Raw genomic sequence first — 11,531 nt, 5'->3', positions numbered from 1 at the left:
AAAAAAAAAATCCTGTTAAATCCACAGGACTCTCCCTGGCCGACGTCAATTGTGTACCAGTCAACAACAATCCCTCCGTTTTTTCTCTGAACTTTAATGCTCACCTATTTTGGTAGCGTAGTCGGCATGTTGGAATTCCCGGCAACACAATACGCATGTGCAGAAGATCATTTACGACAAAATTGGCACGTTTGGAGTCAGTCCAAAACGAGTTTTACGACAAGCCGGCGCTTTGCGACAATATGAGTCAGCAAGTTCTGGACAGAAAACCGATATGTGGAGACTTGTCATCGGAATTTTTTTTTTTTTTTTTTTTGAGAACAGGCTAAAACTAATGCGCGCGCGGATGTCATCCATAAAATTAAGTCGGTGTGGCCTAATAATTAGTTCTGCTCTTTCATCAATTGCATTGCTTGAGCCATGGTATTCATATTTTCTTTATTTGAAGGGAGTCCCGAGCTTCTTTAAAATCTTCTATGTCTGCCTTACCATCAACTGCTGCATGCGCTTTCCAAGTCCTGGATTTAACTGCTATTATCAACCCATTACCTTTTGTTCGGCATTTCTAGCAGCGTCAAACAGCTCGTCATAGGTTGCATCTTCCCGTTTCTTATGTCTCACATCATCACACACATTTTTATCATACATCCATAACTTAGGATTTGGTCTATTTGCTCCCCGATTTTTGCACCACGCATTTTACCGATATCTGTTCAAAATTTGTCAAAAATCAATCACAAACCTTGTTACGAGCCAGTTGAAGGAGGCTAACCGAATCGTAACTTCGTTGTGGTTCGTCACCAGTCTCATGATTGATTGTTGACAGGCCACGCCTCCAACTGTGCCGTGCATTCGGGCCAACCGTTATTGGTTCATAAATGGAGTCAATTTGTGTAGTTTTCTTGATTTATTTTGCAGATATCGGTAAAATGTAGATAAGGCTTTGGCGAAATTTGAAAGAGCAACTAATATTCTTCAACCTTGTAATTTTTTTAGATTTTATTTTTCATTCTTTTTTACTGTTTTTTCGAGTTTAAAAAATGTGAGCTGGCTGAAGCCTTCATCCCTTGTCTATTTCTTACACTGGATACCGGCCGATACCCCCCCCCCCCTGCTCATAGGGACTACGTATAGTTTATCATAGTTCCCGGGCTCCCTGTGGTAACACACTACAGAAATATTAGCTAAATGTATAAAGTGATAACAATAATCGCTCAATAAATAGGGTCACAGTATTGATCAGCTTGAATATTATCCAAAACAAAAATCATACAAATAAATGTAATAACTCCTTACAATAGCGTCGTGGGGCATTACAGGGAGAGTTCAATCAGTGTTCTGGTTATAGAAGGCTCACCCACGCTTCACTTTAGTGTTCTAAACGACGTAGTAGAAGTACGAAATAAACACACACGCGTCATAGATCAGTTACAACACGTGACTGGATAATGTTGATCACGGCGGGGACTAAAAGTTTTCACGACTCGTCTGAATTCGGAGTTGGCAAACAGGGGCGGATCTAGGATTCTGGAATAGGGGGCCGATAAGTTGGCCGAAGGCGCGAAGCCCTGATGGTTGTTAAAAATAGAGGCCCCTCGGCCCCCCTCTAAATCCGCCAATGGCAAACAAATGTTACTAACACGTATATGTACGTCGATCCGATTTGATTCAGTTGCTATAAATTAGCGTAGCTTCATGTTCATGGATACTCGCAAAGGCTTTCATTAATCCTACTCACTGACATCGGGAAACAGCAACCAGAAGTTAGGCAAGAATAGGTTGCTTGTGATCCCCGATTAATGAAGAACAGCACGTCAGTTCAATGATTTACGAGACAAGTTCGATAAATCACACAAAACGAAAGCGTAATATGGAGGCGGCCATGTTTAGCTCTCCTCGCAATGTATCATGGGGCGTTCACTCGCGGAGAGTAGTACTCGCAGTCATACTTCAAGGTGTATGACAATTCCATTTAGTTATCTCCTAGACGCGATGAAACTTCTCCCAAGTGAGTTTGAAAACGTTATTATTCCAGGTATACTGCGTATGTGGATTTATCACAGTATTGAAACTAGTTGTCGGTTATGACTCTCCCGCATGGCGTTACTAATTTCGCCTTCTTGTCTTCTTCGTGCTCCAGGCACAAGTAGACAATAGTTCCCACATAAAAATAATGATTGATCTGAAATCCCATCCACATAGCTATTATAATAAAATACTGTTTCGTTTTAATTGATAGAACAATAGTCAGCTTAGGATTTATAACCCACTATTATAAGTAAACACTATGTGGAGACTGTTAGTCTGACCTAATTAGACACCCACTGCTGTTGCCACACCCACAGTTATTTCAACCAATCACATCCCGGTGTTACTATTAGTAGTTTGTTTGTTGTTTCATTGTAACTTGCATGTAATCGAGTGAAGCGAATAAACAGTTGAGTTATTGTTACCGCATGGTGAACTTGTCTTCTCGATCTCTCTATTCCGGGTTTCTACCCGCAACCGACTCAACTCACGTGCCCATGCGCACACACTATTTAAACTGAATGTCACGCAAAATTTGGCGGATTACTAAAACTATTACTTGTGTACAATGCGCCGGCAACCACTTTCAGCCAATCACCAACGGCAATACATCATACTAAGGAATAAACGTTACATTTCACAATATCAGCCATAACAAACTCATTAAAAGAAGTATGCTATCACTTACATTTATTTCAAAGAGTGTGAACTCGTTCGTGAACTATACACATGATCAACCTGAGCTAATATTTTTTTAATTCCAGTTCATACATATATATTATAATTATTCATTTATTTTGTTATAACACTTCGCTAAATTACTTTGCTAAACATACTCTTATCGTCACGACGATAAACTGAATGGAACAAACAATTTGATTGATAAACCGAATAACTGAATGTTTACCAGTGTGTTCCAGCTATAATCTCACTCAAGTCTCGTCGTCCACACCTTTCCAACGCCCGACATAACAGTTCGGACTTATTCTCTGACATAGACAGGCTCCTTCTCCATTGCAAGAACATTTCCACTAGTTGATTCTCCGTACTAAACCGATTATCGAGCGTAATCCTTTTCAATGCGGCTGCGGTCAATCCGAGGTAACTTCCCAATGCATTCAATTCGTCTCCCAGTTCACAGGCTAGTTCTCGGAAAACGATCTGCTCGGGTTTAACCTTTGAACCTCCATCTCCTATTAAATACAATAACATATAAATATTTCATCTAGGTACGTGACGCGACTTGAATAAATTATCCAAATGTACCCGTAATTAAATAAATACAAACTCTTCACACAGACACAAAGAAATTCAAATGACCGCAATACCATCGCAAAGACGACACAAGAAGAGCTGTATATACCCTACTCTCACCGGATTGTTTCTTTGGAGTAGACATGTCATGAGAGAATGCACTACTTCGTCCAAGCTCTTTGTCTCTACGTTTCAATATCTTCTTAGCGATAAACGGTTTGACGTCCAAGTCATTCACTAAATCTTCATAGGTTATATCCGCCAAATCGTCGCCTGTAACTCCGTTACGTTTGAAGTGGTTGACAGTTTCACGGTCAATATCTAACTGTTTCAGCCATTCGCAAATTTCATCCACGTTCGCTGTTGATAAATCTATTAAATACAATTAAAACTCTATAGTCGGCGCGTAGAGCGTGTTCGAATATAATGTAAACAATGTGTTTACATGCGTTGTATACGTCGCTATTAGACTTGCTTGCAGTCTCTTGCGATTCCGATGAAAAATTCTTGAAAAATAAATATACTAGTAAATTGCGTAAACGAGGGGTGAACGCGAAAGTCATGTGACCGCGAAATCCCAACAGACTTGCCATCAGTGTAAGCGCCCTCACATTACCGGCCAGATTCGGGCTTGTAAATTTGCAATTTATATTTATTTTTCAAGAATTTTTCATCGGAATCGCAACAGACTGCAAGCAAGACTAACGTCGCTATGTGTCCCATATCGAACAGGACGCGTAGTAACAACTGTGATGCTTCAATAGGCCAGATTTGTTTGGAAACCAGGTTTCCCCCAATCCTCGGGGGCGGACATCCGGGCATTTACTACCACCTGGCAACCCTCGCGGTGAAAACAAAGACCAAAAACTCGCAGAAAACGGTACTTTGCGATGGCTGTTGAGAGTCCCCTGAACAGCGTAACAAGATTAGCCCTACGTGTGTAACATATATGAATTTGGTTGTTCAGGATACTGGTTGTTACTGGTTTGGTTGTTACTTCAACGTTGAGTTTGTGTTGTTTTCTCGAGTTTTCACCGGCTCCACCGGCGTTCCACAGCAGCGCGCACAAAGCCCATAGAAATACGTGGTACAGTGGTGCGCGTCTTAGCAACGTCGAACGTATGTGACGTAGCTCCGCTCCCGAGGATATTACTAGATCATTGCATATCGAGCATCCTTTGCTTAGTTTAATTTGACATTTTATAGTGATATTAGTTTGTAATATGACACAATCACGGTGTAATCATGTATTATTGCAACATTTTTACATAACTTACCCTTCTCGGAAGAGTTTGTTGTCAGGTGTGATGACCTAATCTCTGCGTTCAGTTCATTCATCTTCGTATCATAGATATTGTCGTTCCACAATTCAAAGTATAATTTACCACTGCATATGAGTCCTAATGGCCCATCTATACTGAAACAGCGAACACGTGAATACAAGTCTATTGGTAGAAGGTCCCGCAGTTAGAACAAAACAAAATATTCACGCAGATACAAATAAACTCGGAAAACCAAAGTCATTAGAAAATAAAGGTAAACAGATGGCAAACAAGACACATTACTTCACGCACACCGTAAATGTATTAAGAACTCATTAGACAACAATCATGTATGAGTGGCGCCCTCTTGCGACAAAGCAAGATTATCAAGATCAATTGCATAACACTCGTATATCGTCAACGGTATACTGACTGCTCCTGAATAATCTGAACTGTCAAATTGTAACAAATGTAGGTGTACTATGCGCGTGTCCGCTGGGCGTATTTTCACTCACCAAATTTAACTCCTTTTTCGACAATGAGAGGAATTATCTTTTTGCTGTTGTCCTGTGCATATTTAGCCTCCATCATACAGTTTGTGGATGCTTTGTACTTGCTCGATACGCATATGAGCACAATTGATGCCTTTTCCACTGCACTTGCCATCGAATCGTAAATGTCCTCTGAAAGTACAAAGATGCAGTACAAAGGTTAATATGCGCATGCGCTATAAATTACTGGAAAGTACTACATTTACATTGTTTTTATTACATTCAACGACTTAGTATGTTTACGATAAATAATAATGAATATGTGCATTGATATATCGAACTAAACTACAAAACAAATTCTAAAGTTATCGCATATATTTCTGAATTTCTACATTTCTACACAACGAGCTGCGTACACATACCTTTCATTCCACCGCTTACATCCATCCATACATTGTATCCCCGGCTTTCTAAATCTCTTCGTATCCGTTGAACTCTACCCTGGCTATCCCACTGGTAGGACAGCATTATATAACCGTCTGTTTTTTTCTGTGCCATGGTCGTGGATTGAAATAACTGAATTAAAAATCATCCGATCGTTAGATTAATAACAACGATATACATTTGTAACATTTGCAGCCCCGTGTCACTAAGACACAAGAATGTTCATTTCTAGGTACCTCGGTAGTTGTTGCTTTAGCATTATGTGTCATTCGAAGTTACACAGATTGTTCGCGTAATAAATGTGGAAATGTCCTCTGATAGAGAATGACTCCGGGTTCCACAAGCGCGCCACCATCGGAGGACTCAATTGATGATTGCAGAATAATAATGAAGTACATATCTGCCTATAATTAGGTGTATGAATAAGGTTTATTTATACATACTTAAAATATCCCAGTACAGCATATGTGTTTGAACAATATAATTGTGAGATTTAAAGGTTTTTGTTGAAACACGGACTACTAATTTCGATTTCATGAAAGTTCATTACACTGAAAACTGCACTATTTACATTATACTGTAATATTTGCAATGAGTCGACGACTACGACACAGCGTTTGTGTCAGACGTCCAGATCACGGTGCATTGACACAACACTTTACATAACTTGTACTTTAACCACTGCAATTCTCGACGGAAAGTCAGTAACAATATGTGCATTGTTCCTAAGTATTTATAAATGCCTCCAGCTATGATATTTAATCGGTTAGGCAACATACACGGGCATGTATGTACTTGTTGTGTGTGGAGTGTTATTGATCGCGGCCAAAGTTCAAACTACACCATTCGTTTGGTAACATTTTATCTGACCTGTCTCAGATTTTTTGTAATAACCCACTCGCATGCCCCAAAAGTTCATTCAGAAGAAAAAAATGATAACGTTCAATGCTTAATTAATGTCTTAGTGTTTAACATTTTGGTGATTCAGCTAACAGGTGAGTAAAACCCAGTTACGTCCATTGACCCACTGTGTCCAGTAATTGAGACTATTAACTCAGGCATACAGTATACCCATTAATTCGTTTGATGCAAATGTCAAAAGTGCACGTTCTTCGTCGCGATTTACATCAAGCATATGTCCCCAGTCTTAACCTGCCGATAGTAGTATATCGGAGTGAAAAACAAAGAGCCCATTTTCAATAGAAAGATGTGTACTTCGTCAAGTTTATGTCGGGTCCATATGTAACTAAGAACACATGAAAACTTACCTGTGATTTGTGTTGCAGCCTCGACTCAGTTAGATACACAGCAAAGCTATTCATATGCTAATTATTACTAAGAACTCACTCAAAGGAGTGGGTGCGTAATATATGTTCATGCATATTTTTTACCTAAAAAAATGTAGAGGCTCTTTGGAAAATTAACAAATAAGAAAAGCAAAATTAATAAAAAAAATGTCAAAAAATGCCCGTGATTGCCAAAATAGCTGAAAAACAGACACAAAACAGTCAGTAAAGTGAAAATGTGCGTACTAATCGATTGTATTTGTTATTCCCGTGAGCGAAACACGCAATGGGAGTCTTTGTAGTTAGTGTGTATGCATGTGTCCGACTTTTGTTGGTTTTTGATGAAACTCGCAGCATAGATGCTCTGGGCTGATGCGCAGATTTTATTGGGTTTTGGTTTAAATTCATACATGATACTTACCTAATTTGCATGATTATTGGCTAATTAGCTGTTCATGTTCCATGATTGATCCACATATATATAAAGAACCACTCATTGGTTGATAATGAAACTTGGCACATAGATGCTCTGGGACAATGTACAGACCTGTATTTGGTTGGAGTCAAGCGTATATACATGTCCTATTTTGCATATTAATTAGCCAATTTTAAGCCTTTTCAATTTTTCTCTCAAGAACCATTCAGAGGATTTCAATGAATTATAATACACAAATGTTCAGCATAATGCGCAGTATTAATGACCTAATTTGCATATTAATTAAAAACAATTGTACAATTCAGCAGATTGTAATGAAACATAGTTGGTACATAGATGTTCTGGGATAATGCGCAAACCTGGTTATTTTTTGACTGAGATCAAAGTGATATGACTAATATTTCAGGTGACTATATATGTATTCATGTGACCTCAATAATATGCATAACTGTAATATCTTAAATACTGTTGCAGATAGGAACATGCAATTGGTACTATAATTTTGTTGTCTAACAAGGTAGATGACCAAAATATCAAGTCATCATACATTATTTCTTTAAATATTAATAGTTGTTAAACCCTCGCTGATCTCTGCTTGCAGTTATATTTATATAGTTATATGGTCAAAATAACACACATTTCAATCATTTTGCATGCAATAAACACAATGTTTGCTTTATCTGTATTAAAGATATAGTATAGTATAGTAATATAGTAAATATAGTATTCTTTATTTTTACTTTATGCCACCAATACATTCACCACACGAGGGCTTTCTTTGATTATATTTGTTGGTAGGCTTGTGAAGATGACAAATCCGTAGGGTGCCGCCGCGGCACTCCTAGACATTGTTAAATGGCGTCATCAAAAACCAAACCCTGATTGCATACTATATATTTAATATTAAATATTAAAAATCATAGTATTTTATATATCAATTTTATATATATGACATATAAATTAATATACTAATTGTTACATGTGAATACTATGATGGGCATTGCTGTGCTATCTGTATCAGGATTGATATCCAGTAGACATGGCGATTATTTTAGGAATTGAAATTACTTGCTGTGGCGTCACAATGACATCGTGCACAAAAATATCATAACGTAGACATAATGCACTCAACATTGCAATACAGGAAAACATAGACAGTATACATAATAACATGTAGAAGGTCGTAACTATGTTAATTTTGAGAGTAACATCAGCTTCTATGCCATGAACTGTTGACACATGGAATTGTTTTTTTTAATTATTTTAATAGAGTGTAAGTAAGTCAAAAAATGTGAAAAAATTATAAAATTCCTGTTCATGTCAATTATTTGTCAGAATAAATAAATAAATAAATGTATTTGTTCTGTTCCAGCAGTTTATTCATTTGAATGTGTATTGCATCAAGTTTTTAATATGGGCTCTGATATGTACAATCAGAAATTGTATCATAATGTGTACTATATTAAAATATATATTTATTGAGGTAATAAATTAATTCTTCTTGCTTACTTTGCCCCCGTCGGCCCGTTGGGTAAGTTGTGATATGTTTTAAATGCAAATCAACATAATTTTATATTTTGCACAGTGATTTGAAATTTGTGATATTGATAATATGTGTATTTGTTACTGCAACACATGTTTTTAATTTCACCAAACGGTGTGGCAAATAACGTCATTCTCGGGACACTGGTTGATTGGCTCCACTGTGCAGTGCATGGGTCGATTATTACTATGTGAAATACATATAGAAATGCGACATAATATCATCAATTTGTATCATTTGATAGTATCTGACTGGTTTCTCTTGCGTTTCCAGTGCAGGAAAGAGGCATTTCAAGAATGCTAGCTTGGCACCCGATAGATTCATCATCTACATTTACCTACCATTTTCAATAATGAAATTGCATATTAGTATATTTTGGTATAATTGGGTTCTGGCTACCTATCTAATAATAGCACTACGCAAATAAACAACAACGACAATAAAAGTAAGTTGAATCAATGGCGAGACATTGAGAAATTTGTGAGAACATTTTAGGAGAGATGGAGATAAAACGAAATATTTTAGCCGGATTTGTTATAGATAATTGCAGATCGATGTCTACCTCGGCGCACTTCGTCTGTCATCTTAATCATGGAGGTATAAACAGGAAATTTAATAGGCTTAAACCAGTTGTGACTCCTTCTGTTTAAACCTCCATGTCTTAATAAAAAAACGATAAACACGATCTACGTTAGATGGAGGAGGTATAAGCAGATACCTCCATGGTTAGATCAAACGATCACGGATGTTGAGATTAATTATGGCAATTGAAACGGCATATTTCCTTGGACACTTGTCGTTCCCTGGGTCTGTGTGTTTGGCGGGTACGACCAAAACAACTTGCACACATGTATCACGTATGACAAGAGAGGTTAGAAGTAATGTTCTTGTTCAGTGGAAAACGTCAAAAAGTTAGATTTTTATTAAATCTTGTTAACCAATGAATTTGATAAAATAAAATTGCTTGAGAAACGTAGGAACCCAGAACGGTCCTTTTTCTGTTGGAATACATGTTACTATTGGTACCACATAGTATAATGTACCGGTAGTTCCAATTGTTGATGTCATAAAACGGCGCTTCATTTAACATCGTGATGAGTTGTTTTTGTGTTGTTCAACGTAAACTAATGAAACGCGATTAATCATTACTTCTAGCTAGTGGCATACACCCGCGTCCGGAAGTCAATAGACAAAGGCAGATGTCGATACTATGCTTAACAGTGTAGGGTAGATTGTGCCATGCTTTCAAAGCGTTACAGTGATTTTATTTCTGGCAAATCTATCCTCTTTAAACGCGCGTGTGTCCTTTGGTTGAATGGAGTACAGTCTCCCGACAACCGGTTAAAACATAGTTCTGGTGAAACTCTGGTGACCTTGCCCTTTGTTATATAATATAATTCCCTTTAATATAGTTTGTTTCAATATAAATATACATTGTCATAATTAATTTTGAATACAAAAAAAGTTTTGGAGTTGAACTAACAGTGGGGAATCAGTCTACTTTATTCAAAGTAATTCAGATATTTTAGTATAAAAACAAAAAATGCCTCATTGCAAAAAAAAAGTGCTGCATTTAGACGTGAATAGATTCATAAAACATGCAAGATAACAGAAAATCTTAGCTGGCTTTTGTCCAAGTATTTTGTACAAGTGTCTGTCAAAAATTAATGATTCACTGAGACAAATATGAACTGCCTCATTCTGTGACTACTGTATTATATGAAAAGTAAAAAAAAACACCCTTTATGAATAGCTATCATGTTGCAAGCTCTGCTTTGTATGCAAATCAACTTAAATAGTTAGTTGGTGTCCAGTGGAGGGAGAAGTCAACAGTACTGTTGCCTCCTGAGAACCTACATCTTCAAACACTGCAATCTTTGTTTGAAGTGAGTTTTTAAACTAGTATTATAAAAACTCTATCATTCTGTTCTAATAGCTGAAACATACTCCTGTGAGTTTTTATTTGTCGAATGAACTGTTTGTCAAATACAGAATACATATATTTTAGAACAATTTTCTTTTTAAAATGTGGATGAAATGTTTTGCTTTTTATGTATTTTTTATGTAATGCATGTTTTTGATTTGATAACTTTGAACTAAACAGATTTTCTATTAGCTTCAGATCTTGATCAAAGTTTGGCACCCAGTTCATAGGAGTGCTTATATTGATTTTCTGACATCTTGTTTTCTGTAAAGATTTATTGGTAGGTTTGCAAATGTGTATCAGACTGTGCAATCTCTCCATGAGTTGGTTTTGAAACCCAGTAAGGGATTCTGAGATACATTACCAAGGATATTATTACAAGATAAATCATTTGCTTCATTGAACACATACAACAATGCATATTTCCACTGAGATCAGTGACCTTTGATGTGTATCACCAGTGATCAGTCAAGTAGAAACAGTCAAAATATTTTATCAGTTTTTCTCAATTTTTGCATGATATTTTCATACAGGACATCTGTTGTTCAAACTCAGGGAAGACTTTATACTGATGAACAAGGTGACCAAGTTTGATGAAGTTTGGAATAGAATTAGTAAAGTTATCATGCACACAATAACAATTATTAACGACGACGACAACGACGACGACGACGACGACGACAACGCCGGACAACATTTTTCCTTTAATATACCTTTCCCTTCCATCTTTGATGGTACGGGCAAGGTAAAAACCGGTTTCTATTAGGGCATTGATTCGAGTAAATCCTCTGGGGTCGTCGAGTCTCTATTCAAGGACGATGAGTCAACACGCCAAAAATTCATGTCAAGCCAGTGTGATAATG

The 11,531-nt window shown here is 37.1% G+C and overlaps 1 protein-coding gene across 1 annotated transcript; it reads right to left on the bottom strand.

Moving 5' to 3' along the window:
- Positions 1 to 2,701: 2,701 nt before the first annotated feature.
- LOC100369074 (uncharacterized) lies at positions 2,702 to 6,883 on the bottom strand. Its single transcript, XM_085499714.1, has 6 exons — positions 6,748 to 6,883; positions 5,458 to 5,611; positions 5,060 to 5,227; positions 4,560 to 4,694; positions 3,403 to 3,654; positions 2,702 to 3,221 (listed from the first exon to the last, which is right to left on the bottom strand). The coding sequence occupies exons 1-6, from the start codon at positions 6,799 to 6,801 to the stop codon at positions 2,932 to 2,934; spliced, it is 1,053 nt and encodes a 350-aa protein (XP_085355840.1). The 5' UTR covers positions 6,802 to 6,883; the 3' UTR covers positions 2,702 to 2,931.
- Between the last annotated feature and the right edge of the window lie 4,648 nt (positions 6,884 to 11,531).

The sequence above is a fragment of the Saccoglossus kowalevskii genome, chromosome 5 (genome assembly GCF_978046115.1).
Source record: "Saccoglossus kowalevskii chromosome 5, keSacKowa6.1, whole genome shotgun sequence".
Taxonomy (NCBI): domain Eukaryota; kingdom Metazoa; phylum Hemichordata; class Enteropneusta; family Harrimaniidae; genus Saccoglossus; species Saccoglossus kowalevskii.
This window is presented reverse-complemented; position numbering and strand designations above follow the sequence as displayed.